Below are 13,414 nucleotides of genomic sequence, written 5' to 3'. Positions count from 1 at the left end.
TGCGACCTGAAAGTTGCGAGATTTTAATGCGACTTTAAGCAATGCCTATGTAATCTTGAGGTCTATGGACACAGGAGTCACAGGGAAAGACACGCAACTTTCCCATGATTTTGCATCAGCAATTTTGCCGCAATTCCAGGGAATGCCTGTGTAAACTTGAGGTCTATGGACCTCAACTCCCATCAAAGTCAGACCAAAGTAGTACAGGGACTACGTTGAAGTCAGTGTTATTTCAACTAGTTGCACAGATATGAATGGTACACATTAAAAATCATGGGGTATGACTTGTCATACGACTCTGATATCCAAAGTCGCACAAGTGTGACTCAGCCCGACTTTGTCAGCGATTTCAGAGACATCAGTGCACTTTCCTGCACAGATGTCTAGTGAAATCACATAGGTCCCAACTGTTCTCCTTTAAGAAGGTGTCCTATGCCTACCTACTTTTGCTAATAGGTGTCCCTTATACCCATCTCAAAAAGTTGGGAGGTAAGAAATCGACCCCTGAAGTCGCCCAAAGTAGTGCAGGAACTACTTTTGGGAATCGTTGTGGCGTCGCACCAATTCGGACAGTTCCATTGCCATCAATAGGCGCCGATTTGGCCTACAATTTGACATGTCAATTCAGACCTATGTGAACATGGGTGAAGTTGCATAGATATTAGAGCTGCACGGTTCTGGCCAAAATGAGAATCACAATTTTTTTGCTTAGAATAAAAAGATCACGATTCTCGCGACTTAAAATCTTTCACATTATCCCACAAAAAATTGGGCTAACGTTTCTTTTTTTTTTTTTAATTCATTAAAGTACTTTTTTCCCAAAAAAAATTGCATTTGAAAGGCGCAAATACAGTGTGACATAAAATATTGTAACAACCACCATTTTATTCTCTAGGGTCTCTACTAAAAAAATATATATATATATATAATGTTGGGGGGTTTTAAGTAATTTTCTAGCAAAAAAAAATGATTTTAACCTGAAACCAACAAATGTCAGAAAAATGTTTAGTGTTTAAGTAGTTAAACTTTCCTCACTTACACAGAATTCTATTTAATTGACAAATTGTTACAAGGTTTCTAGTTAAGTTCACTGATAAAGAATGTTCTATTTCTTGGCAGACTTCCTGGTTTTTCGGCTGTGGCTTCAGAAGAGCAGAGAAAGTTCTTTGCATAGCAAGAATCGTGAAACTCTTTTTTCAAGATCGTAAAGGGGAAAAAAATCACGATGACGATTAATCGTGCAGCTCTAATAAATATGCATGGAAATCAAGGGGGACAACTTTTCATGTGACTCTGAGGTCCAAAGCTCCATGAAAAGTCACCCAAGTGTGAAAGTAACCTAATGTGATTAATTGATAACACCTTTGAATAAGGCCCCATTTGCCCTTGTGCGACCTTAAAATTGCAAAGCTTTGTCATGACTTGAAGCAATGTCTGTGTAATCTTGTGGTGTATGGACCTCAAATTGCATCAAAGTCAAACCAAGGTAGTGCAGGGACGAATTTGCTACACCTTCAGGATGCACAAGTGACAATAGGGCCAAATTCAAAGGTGTTATCATTGAATCTCATTCACACTGCTGCGACCTGAAAGTCACACTATTTTGCTGCCACTTTGCCGCTGCAACTTGGCCCCAACTTCTGGGAATGCCTGTGTAATATTGTACCCGATATACCTTAAGTCACACCAAAATAGTACAGGGACTACTTTGAAGTTGGTGCGACTTAAAGTAGCACAGATATGAATAGTTGTCATTGAGAATCATGGGGTACAACTTGTCATGCAACTCAAAGGTCCAAATTTGCTGGAAAATTCGCCCAGCTGTGAAACAAGTCATATATATTTTAATAAAAGGAGCTCTCATTTATACTTGCATAGTCCTTACTGATTTACATCAGCAGAACAAATGCAGAAAGTGATGTGTGCACATGGGACGGAAGCAAATGTGTGGTGATGCCAAACAAATCAATGAACCCCACCCACACCAAATCTAACTACGACATCCACCCCGCATTGATTAAGTACAAGTACATATCCTACACTTACCCGGCCAATAAGCAGCGCCTCCTCTCTGCTAAAGAGACCTCGCCATGTCCACCTAGATGGAGATCCTGACCAGCACAGGAACTTCCAGGTGCATACAATGAATAATTTCCAGGTTAGAAGGTGAAACCACGCTTTTGATTGCAGCTGCGAATATTTGATCTCAACCATGATTAGTTTTTTTATTTTCAGATATGCAAATCTGTATTTCTACATATATTTGAAGGTAAACTTAAGGGAGTTTGCTAAGAAATGGTGTCCCTGGGTTAGCAGCAGGTGAATTACAAAGGCAAAAGGCCCAGTTTGAGCCCTGGTTCACACTGACAGAGGGAGGAAATCGTTTAGCTGAACTCCCACAATTTCATTCCTGCATGTCAGTCCCGACTGTGGGGGCAACATCAGAGACATCAGTGCAGGTTTCTGCACCAATATCAATACAAATCGCACCAATTAGAACAGTGCAATTGCCACAGATTTGACATGTCAAATCACACCAATGTGAACCAGAGCTGACACATTCAAACACTGCCTATCCACCAGCTGAATTCATTACCTGCAATTCTCCACAGCTGTTAATGATAAAGGTGGAATCTTTATATATAACTTGCAGTTGTGCAGAAGCCTAGGTTTACATTGGAGCGATTGGTCATGCAATTTAAGAGATCAAATCGCATGACTATTGGCAATGGCACTGTTCCAATTGATGCAACATTTTTTTTGTGGCACCGCATCAATTTGCTAAAGTAGTTCCTGCACTACTTTTGCCGATTTCAGGTGCGACTTCAATAGACATTTGTGTATGAAGTCACCTGAAATCACGCTGACCTTGCTACTTTGAAATCGTGCTACTTCAAGTGAAGTAGCGCGATTTCAAAGTAGCATGTGAACCAGGGCAAAGAGATTAGTTTTTTGGTGCACAAATACATATTGAAATAAAATATAAAAGAGATATTGCACTTTCCCAAAACCACCACCCACAAAAACTAAAGAAAGAAAAGTAGAAGGAAAACACACACACACACACACACACTATGCTGGCCATACACTATACAGAAAATCGGCCGAAAAATCATTCATATAGACACTTCGTTCGTTTTTCGGCAAGTTAATGGGCACAAATCGATAATCGTTTGTGACGTTTTTGTGGGAAAAAAACGAACGGCAAGTTTGGAAATTTTCTGCCGAACGTACGATAAATTGCAAGTTTAATGCGTTCTTCGTCCGTGAAAAAACGAATGGTTGCTACTGCGCATGGTTGAAAATCATTTAACCCGGAAGGGAAATATTCGTGTCAAATACGTTCACGTCAAAACGTCATGACCAATCGTCAACACCAACTATATAAAGGCCCGCACACACGATCAGACTTTTTGACAACAAACATGCAAATTAGCAGTTCTGGAGCAACATCTGACCGTGTGTACGCTCCATCGGACAAATTTATTTATTTTTTTCGGACTTTTGTTGGCTACGAACGGACAAACTTTCTGTCAACAAAACTCCGATCGTGTGTGCACAAAATACCATCGGACTTTAGTCCAAAGTACAAACACGCATGGTCGGAAGCAAGGACCATCACGAATTTTTAATGGCTTAAGAATAAATCTGCTTTGCTGGTTATACTGACAGAGTACAGACAAACATATTTTAGTTAGGATTTGTGTTCTAGTGATATCAATCCTAAAAAATTTTTTTTAAGGCCATTTTGCTTATTGTGCATTCACAACATAAATAAACTTACAAAATTATTAGACATGTTCTCTGTCATCACAATTAAAAATTATAATTTCAAAAGAAAAAGAGCAAACGATACACATCAAATGAAAAAATATAGCTTATTAAATCATACTGAAATCCAAAAATTCAACCTGCTAAATTATTAGCCCCTAAACTCCCCACACCAGTGGCCTTGTTGTGGATCCTTGGGGCTGCTTTTGCCACTGACCACCATGCTGCTCAGGTGGGTGGGCTTGCTGGGGTGGGTAGGTTTGTTGTGGAGGAGTGTTGTTCAAATGACACACATGAGATTTAGTGGTTAGCTCTTGTTTCCTGGCCTTGCTGAAGAGCTGGATGATTAGAGCCTCACATAGCTCCCTTTGATCTGCGTCAAGCTCACGGAGCTTACTAGCATTAAAACAGCCAAACCCTTCAGCACTATCGGGTGCTGTGTTTATCAGAGAGGTAGCCCTAGTTAAGAACTCAGCTGTGGCCTCATCCAGATGTTGGCTCTTCCTGGCCCTTTTTTTGGGAGGACGCAGGGGAGGGATCATGCACTCAGTTGTTGTCTGGCTGCTGGGCCCAGGCTCTTCTTGGCTCTAAAGTTCCTGTGTGTGTAAAACCAACATCATTTTAATTTTTGGACATCATTCATCAACAATTTTCATGTCATGACTTTTTAATTTGTAATGTGTCCAAATAGGAAAGACGATCATTCTGACTCCAGCATTTCTCATTCTTGTCCTAATCCTTTTTGGCCACTGCTGTCTATTGATATGGGACTCACTTTTTTAACCCCAAAAAAATTACTATGCATTCAGGGTCGTAACTACCACCGTATTGACCCATGCGGGCGCTATGGGGCCCGCAGCCGAGTGGGGCCCAGTGAGGATAAGAGCACCGCCGGCACAGTCTCCCAGCCAGGGGAAGAGAGAGGAGAGGAAGAGGCGAGCTGTCCGTATCAGCAGAGCTGAATTGCCCGATGTAAGAGCTTTCATTAGGACTTCCAATGTTCCCGGGGCTCACGTCACATAGCTCCACCTTTTGGGCCAGTGCATTTGATAGAACGCCGATCCAATGCGGGACATGTGACGTCATCAAAGGCGTCGGGCCAAGAGGTGGGGCTATGTGATGAGCCCCGGGAAGACGGGAAATTCAAATGAAAGCTAGTACAGTGGCCAATCCCGCTCTCTGCTGATCCTAGTAGCTTGCCTCTTCCTCAGCATAGGTGGGGCTGTATGGTGCACAGGCAGACCAGGCTGTATTGGGCACAGGTCATGCTGTATGTGGCACAGGTCACGCTGCATTGACAGTAGGGCAGCTGTGGGGGGGGGGGCTGTTTGCAGTGTGCCCCATACAACATTTTCTAATTTGCCAACCTATAAAAGTCTATGGTAGAATTCCAAAGTGATAATTTTAAGAGATAATATGCAAGCTAATTGCAATTAGGGATGAGACCAACACCCCCCTGTTAGTTTTGCAACAGAACATTTGAACAGGCCAAAAATTGATTTTAACACGTGAACACCGTTAAAGTCTAAGGGAGTTGAACATGAATAATTAAAAGTGGTAATTTTAAAGGCTTATATTCATGGTATTGCCATAAAAAGTGTTTGGTGACCTGGGTCCTGCCCCAGGAGACATGTATGAATGGACCGAAAAGTTTACAAAACACCCATTTTTTCATGAACAGTGATTTTAATAATGAATAAAGTCAAACAATAAAAGTGTAATATTCCTTTAAATTTATTACCTAGGGGGGGTCTCTATAGTATGCCTGTAAAGGGGCGCATGTTTCCCCTGTTTAAAACAGTCAGACAGCAAAATGACATTTCAAATTCAAAAAATGTCATTAAAAATTACGAACGGTAGCGACAGAATTTAGAACCAGCTTCTTTTCGCGGGGACTCTCGGATTGCCTTTGTCTCGCACACAAACAGAACGTAATCTTACATCACACGCTCGTTCGATTGATATACACTACCTATGCGTGAAAACTCCGCTACCCGAACGGCATCACGCATTCGTTCGTACCACGTGTTAACTTGACATAGACGGCGCATGCCTGAAACTCCGCCCCTGACGTTCTTTTTCTTTAATATTGCCCGCCCCTTTTCTCTTCGGTGCGTAGTGAGGAGCAACATGGCGGAGACACATGTGTCAGAATCCAGATCCAGGAAGGCCACCAACATGTCATTTGAGGAGATGGTGGAGATGGTTGCAATCTTGAAAAAGCAAGATTATGATGGGAAACATGGCCCATATGCCCATCCCAATTTTGTCAAGGACAAAATACTCACTGATGTGGTGAAGGCCTTGGAGCGGAAGTTTGGGGTCCATAAAAAGAAGGACCAACTGAGAAAGCGCTGGTCTGACCTGAAAAACAGGGAGCCAGATCAGTACCTCAAAATAAGGAAGGAACTTCGAAAAAGTAAGTACTTGTGTGTCCCATTTATGATTCTTCACTTGCCTGCTTCTCCATGTGCTTTTCTTGACTGTTATACTGAATGTTCGTAGGTGTTAAATAACGTTCGCGGGTAGGAAATAACGTTCGTAAGGACCAACAGTGATCGTTTGCCAATGAATACGACTTTTTTAAACTGATATAGGCTTATGACTGTTTTGGTCATGATCATTTATGTGATTGAACGAATTTAAAAGACATTGTTGTCTAGATGTCTTTGAAATTTTAATTAATTGATAAATAGATTCAGTGGAATGTAAGGAGAGGACACAGCAGCTGGTTACACATCTGGACTCAGGAGCACTAGTGTGGGACACCATAAAAACTTGGCCCAAAAAGGTAAGTATTGAATTTCTGGTCAAAGGTCTTTTTAATCATAACCAATGAGTAAAGGGACAGGGGATTATAGCGGTGCTAAAGTATTCCAGGTGAATAAGAGAAAAGAATGTAAAATTAAAAACTTTTTATTTCACAATATTAAATACATAGAGAGAGCAATAAAATGGTTAACAACCAACAAGCATAGATATTGCGTGCGACCCAAATGCGGTAGGGTAGGCCGGATGGAGACGGCCATCAAAGAAAGGGCTCGGTTTCATGTCTTCAACTTGGTTCTCTTCCTAAACAGACAATTGTACACCACTTGAAAGCAATGTTTCATATTTCTATTTCGGGCCATAAATATCTGTGTGCTAAGTATACCTTTTTTTAATTGTTCATAGGGAATCAAAGACGCAGACAACAGGGTCAACAGGACCCCCAACCTCGCCGGGACCCCCAACATCGCCGGGACCCCCAACATCGCCGGGACCCCCAACCCTTGCCCGGGACCCCCAACCTCGCCGGGTCCCCCAACCTCGCCGGGACCCACAACCTCGCCGGGACCCACAACCTCGCCGGGACCCCCAACATCGCCGGGACCCACAACCTCGCCGGGACCCCCAATATCGCCGGGACCCCCAACCTGAACCCAGCACCAGCATCACACATGTTGATGAAAGAGAGGTGGGGGAAGTGGGAGCCTGTACCTCACCAGGTGAGTGTCTGACACCCCAGCTTCAGGTAATCTATGTATGCCTGCATATTTCTAAATACATGTTTTTTCTCACTTTTTTAGGTGATGTTCTGGTTGTGGAAGAGCCACCCGACCACTTTACATCAGACAGCGCCCAAAGGCTCATAGCTCAGATCATGCTATGGAATGGCGAAATAGATGCCATGAGAGATCATCTCAACACAATGCAGCAGGAAATGAAGGACATGATAGATGTTTTGGGTAGAATCTAAACACTTTTGACGTCCATAAACATCTATCATGTTCTTCATTTACTGCTGCATGATTATGTCCAAATTATTGTTTGTTTCTGTTTGTTAATAAAAAAAAAATAAATAAATAAAAAAAAAATTGTCAAAAATAATGAACAAAATTTTTCATAAAAAATAATGACCAAAAAAATTATAAAAAAATAATGATAAAAAAATGTAAAAAAAAAATGAAAACCTAAATTTTATATAAATATTTATAAACAATTTTGTAAAAAAAAAAATGATAGAAAAAATTTCCCAAAAAAAAAAAAATAAAACAAATTATCAATAAATAATTACACACAAAATATCAAAAAAATATAAAAAAATATCAAAAAAAAATTTACATAAAGATTTTTAAGCAACAATTTTGTAATCCAATTGTTTAGAATAAATAAAGAAAATTAAAATTAACATATTTTGTTAATGTTGAACTTTGTAAGTTTGTGGTTGTTATCCAAGTTCAGTTTTACAATATGCCTTTTTGTCAAAAGAAAAAACGCACAGGAATGTGCACATATAAAAACATTTTAGAAAAAAAACAATGTGTGTTTTTTTATTTCAATGCTCAATACCAGTATATTTGTTAAGTTGCTGTGGTTACATTGACAGTGTACTCTAAAATGTGTGTAGCTGATACACAGCACAATATAATAGTTAGCTCAAAGTGAGATTGTCACCTCATGTTGCACATCAGGTTGGTTTGCACTAGTGGCAAAAATTAAAAAGATCAAGGCTATTTGCAAAGCTAGTAAACAGACAACAGTAGTTCCTTGAAAATCTCATTTTATTAAGAAGTAAAATAATTAATCAACAAGTAAAAAAGTAGTCCATATATTGTTCACTGACAAGACGGGCATTCTGGGAGCCCAAACCAGCACATGCACTTTCCATAGCTGGAATCACAGCCTATTGAGCTGGTCGGGAAAAAGGCTCATCACTTTTCTCTGAGGCAATGTAGCCTCATCTGCCCCAAAGACAAAATTTAGTACCTCAATATTGTCCAGAGCATTTTGAAAAATTAAGGTCCCTTTTTGTATACGATCCTAAAATTCAGTACGTATCATCACATCTCCGTCAGAGTGGCGTCCATTCATCCCAACATCCAAAAAAGGCTAAATTGTAATTATATGCTCCCTCACCCCCTCTGGTGGCACATTCCTAAACTTTAAGGGGGGGGGGGGAGTTGAATTGGTAGCTGGTTTTGACAAGTAAACCTCTACACTTCCATGAGAGCTAAATGCATGAAAAATTAGGTATTATTTTGCCTGACCATCCATCTTTAGAACATTGTCAGGCCAGTGGCCAGGTAAGAAGTGGGCAAATCCGTAAATAAGAAGGCACATTGTTCAAATCTATACACATTTTGACATACATCGGACAAAATAATAACAATGTTCGTTAATTAGGATTATTCGTTATGATAAAGTTATAAACACAGGAAGTCAGCACAGCACAGGGATGGTGTGAGCCCCTCATAATGAGCACAGCACAGGGATGGTGTGAGCCCCTCATAATGCTAAATTCATCATAACGAACGTATCATTTTGACCTTTTGAAGGTAATCTTGCAGGCCCTTGCACTACATGCTTTTGAGAATTTAGGCAGCAATCTTACCTAAAAAAATAAGGTATACTATGTATGTGTTTTTCAAAATCAGCAGATAGAGTAGTTATATCGGTTGACTGTTTTTTGGGTGTTTTTTTAGGGGGGGGGGGATAAGTGTTTGCACAACCAAAAAGGGAATCTTGCACTCTGCATGAATTTAAAGGACAGGAATAAGATTGGGACACATTTTAGGGGGTGTTTGTGGTAAACCTAAAAATGAAGCCTAAAAAAATACAGTTTTAAGTTACTAGGCTAGGTGTGTGTGGGCCAAGGGTAGCATGCTGGGGAGGTTAGTGAAGGAAAATATGCATGTAGGCCACCAAAAAGTTACAGCATGCATGAGGACAAAGAGGGCATTCATTCACAGCATATTACAAAAATGGGAAGGATGGAATACTAAATTTATACAATACTTTGTTACAATACACGAAGGTGATATTAAATCCCAAAAATTACACGAATATAGTCCTTCTGCAGGACTTGGATAATAGCACTACATGTCTCAGGAATAATCTCTCCCAGAGCCTTGGGAGAGATCCAAGTGGTAAACTTGATATCCTGGGGACCCCTCCCTGTCGCCAAATAACGTAAGGTAGCTATGAGCTTTTGCTCTGCTGGAATAGCAGCCCTCATGCAGGTGTCCTGCTTCATGATATAGGGGGACAGCAAGGACAATAGTTGCTGAAAGCAGGAGTCCGTCATCCGGAGATAATTCAGAGAATCATTTGGATTATTCTCCTGCAGCTCACGCAGCAAGGGCATGTGGCTAATTTGGTCACGATTAAGTAGCCAAGTTTTGGCCCAAATAATCCTCATCCTACTACTCTGACTATTCCTGGACCGGGCTAGAGTCACAGCAAGAACTGCAAGCCCATAAACAACACACTCTCTCCTAGGATTGCGTAACATGGCTGGTTGTCCTACAATTTTACAAACGGTCGTAAACACAAAGTAACGCACGAATCTGCACTGACCAAACGTATAATAATTAGAAATTAGCAGAGGGAGCCCGAAGCATGACGCCGAAGAATTTAACGTCTTCTTTGGAAGTGTCATCCGTACGTTGTAACGTCACTACGTTCGTGTTTGTTGCCTAAACGTCAGACCGTCTGCATGCAATACAAGTTCAGAGAGACAAGGCCCCTTTTCCAAAAAAAACAACGGGAAAGTTTGTACAAGGTCCGATCGTGTGTATGGTGCTTAACACACACCGAACAGAATGTTGTCTTGCCACTGACCAGACAAAGGATTACACGGGCCAATACACAGAAGATTTTGAAGAACTGAAGGTAAGCAGACCAGTACAATAGTTATAGGGTATTAATTGTTAGGTGTAGTTTGGCAACTGAACAATGCTGCATTTTTGATTATTACAGGAGCAATGGTGGACAAATTTACATCACCACATTTCCTGCCACAATTCATTGAAATGTACCGAGACCTTACATATCTATGGAAAGTGCACTCCAAAGACTACTCAGATCGTCAAAAACGTAAAGAAGCGTATACTAAATTAGTGGAACTATGCACTGTTGTGTATGCAAAAGCAGATATATCCTATGTGACCAAAAAAATAGCCAATCTGCGTACGATCTTCAAAAAAGAATTAAATAAAATTAATGAATCCAAAAGATCTGGTGCAGGTGCAGATGAAGTATATGTGCCACGCCTGTGGTATTTTGAGAGTCTACGTTTTCTGACTGACCAGGAGGAAGCACGACCCTCTGTGTCAAGTTTAGACAGTATCAGTGAGAATATTTCAGGAGATGAAGAAGATGGAACATTTGACGAAATGGCAGACAGTCAGGTAAAGTCATAATATTATGTTTTATTATACACATCTGAAACTAAAAATTGAAGAGAATACATCCAAAAATCAAAGCACATGTAACTTGGTAATTTTGTTTATTTAAAGAAAAATCTTACATGACATCTGTATTTAGTAATGAAATAATATATAAATGCAGCCACTCAAATTTACATAGCATTTAGATATTGTTTTGCCAATCTACTGCTCCAGGACCCAGAAAATAGTGCATACAATCAATGCGACTCTGGTGAGCGACTTGACTGGAGAGACGTGGTGGGGCACGGCCTAGGTTTAATAAGCCTTCGGTGTCATTACGCCACTCACCAGGCGTGACATCCCCAGACAAAGTATCTTCCCGGTCCAACTGGGATTGGGGCATGTAGTTGGAGCTAGTACGCCGTAAGAAATTGTGTAACACACAGCAACTGTGGACTATTGTGTCAATTTTTGGGGGGGGCTACATTTATTGCTGTATGAAATATTCTAAAATGGTTGGCCATAATACCGAACGCGTTTTCAACAACTCGTCTAGCACGAGATAACCTATAATTAAAAATTTTTTGCTCAGGTGTCAGGTTTTTCAGGGCAAAAGGTTTTAAAATATGCTCAGATAACGCAAATGCGTCATCGGCAACAAATGAGGAGTTGAGACCTTCAACTGTGTCCTCTTGGGATGGGAGATGTAGAAGTCCATTTTTTAAGTGATGGAAAAAAGAGGTCTTCTCTATTATTCCCCCATCCGAATTTCTGCCATTTTTCCCTATGTCAACAAATATAAATTCATACTTGGCATTGACAATTGCCATTAGGACAATGCTAAAGTAGCCTTTATAATTGTAGAAGAATGAGCCAGAGTTTGCTGGGGGTATTATCCGAACATGTTTGCCGTCTATGGCACCACCACAGTTTGGAAAATTCCAATAGTCTTGAAATTGTTTGGCAGTTGATTTCCATTCCTCCACAGATGATAGCAGCTGTGCAAAGATAAAAATATATGTTACAAAAAAATTTAAGGCTTAATTGTCCAAAAATTATAACAATTGGCTTTATTATACAGGATCTATTTGGCAGTGAAACACAAACTGTCACATCACCACCAGTAAGCATTACCAAAAAGAGAAAGACAAAGCAAGATGCAATAGGCAACTTTCTACTACAAGCATCTGCAGCGTTAAATCAGAAGAAGGATGAATGTGATGACCTGGGTGCATTTGCAGCAAAGAAAATGCGCAGGATGTCAGAAGACCAAAAACAATTACTGGAACCATTACTCATTCAACTTCTTAATAAAGGGTTAAGGGGGGAGCTGACCACAAATACACACTTAGCTGAGCACAAAACCACACACCCACAATCATTGCAAACCACACACCCACAATCATTGCAAACCACACACCCACAATCATTGCAAGTACCTCAACAAATGCATCAGTGGCACGTACCATTCCCACAGCAGGATCGTCAACAAAGCAACTGGGGACATGATTATCAGTACACATCTTTGTGAATAACATACATTTGGGTTAAAATATGTTATGTTTGTCAGTTTGACATGTTATGAACTAGTTTGAGTTTACTGATATGTTTAGAGCTTCTAAAATCAAAGTTAAACAAAGCAAGCTGTACAGTGTTTGAGAGTTAAAAATAAAAGCAGTGTGTCATTACCTTTAGGTATTCCTCTTGCATGATCCTTTTAATGGCTTGGCAGGTCTCTGGTATGATGCGGCCAAGTGACTGGGCAGAGATTCCGGTAGTGAACTTTAAATCTTCATAACTTCGGCCAGTTGCCAGAAAGCGAAGTGTTGCTACCAGTCTCTGCTCTGCTGGGATGCTTGGTCTTAAGACTGTGTCTTTTTTGGTAATAAGGGGTGACACTTTACTTAATAAGAGCTGAAAGGACTCATCAGGCATCCTCAGACAGTTCCGATAGTCATCTGGATTGTTTTCCTTGAGCTCTCGAACCAATCTCATATGAGAGAAGTCATCCCGGTTCTTCAGCCACTCTTTACTCCATAACCTTCGCCTTTTGATTATGGGTTCCTCTGCTTGTTGTATAGCCATCACTCCAAGCATGACTATGCCAATGGTCCTTTCATCCACATCCATATTGTAGGTAGAGGGTTCGTTCCAACGTACGCACGAACGTATGTTGCTCCTCGTCAAACACAGGAAGCCACAGTGCAGAGGTCAAACACATTTTGACACTTCCTTTTATAAATGAAAAAAACGAACGAAAAAACGATACATTGCTGTTCATAAACGATCGAAAATCTTTACTTACCTGATGGCGTGATCGTTTGCGGTCATTACCGAACGTTCTTTTTTCGAAAATGGGTTCGGCCGATTTTCTGTATAGTGTATGGCCAGCATTAGACTGGGCTGCCATTAAAGTTCATGTGTGTGTAAAGGCAGGCGTCCCAATACTTTTGGCTATATAGTGTATCTGGAAAAGACTTACAATGGTGGTG

At 40.6% G+C, this 13,414-nt stretch overlaps 1 protein-coding gene across 1 annotated transcript in view; it reads right to left on the bottom strand.

The window, feature by feature from the left end:
• The window catches only part of LOC141141282 (uncharacterized), a 30,442-nt gene extending 17,585 nt beyond the window's left edge, over positions 1–12,857 (bottom strand). Inside the window, 3 exon segments of the mRNA XM_073628957.1 lie at positions 11,271–11,388; positions 11,390–11,920; positions 12,612–12,857. Of these exon segments, the coding sequence (XP_073485058.1) occupies positions 11,271–11,388; positions 11,390–11,920; positions 12,612–12,857 (895 nt within the window).
• Between the last annotated feature and the right edge of the window lie 557 nt (positions 12,858–13,414).

Source organism: Aquarana catesbeiana, linkage group LG04 (assembly GCF_042186555.1).
Source record: "Aquarana catesbeiana isolate 2022-GZ linkage group LG04, ASM4218655v1, whole genome shotgun sequence".
In the NCBI taxonomy this organism is placed as follows: Eukaryota; Metazoa; Chordata; class Amphibia; order Anura; family Ranidae; genus Aquarana; species Aquarana catesbeiana.
The sequence above is the reverse complement of the archived record's forward strand: the minus strand, read 5'-3'. Positions and strand labels throughout refer to the sequence as shown.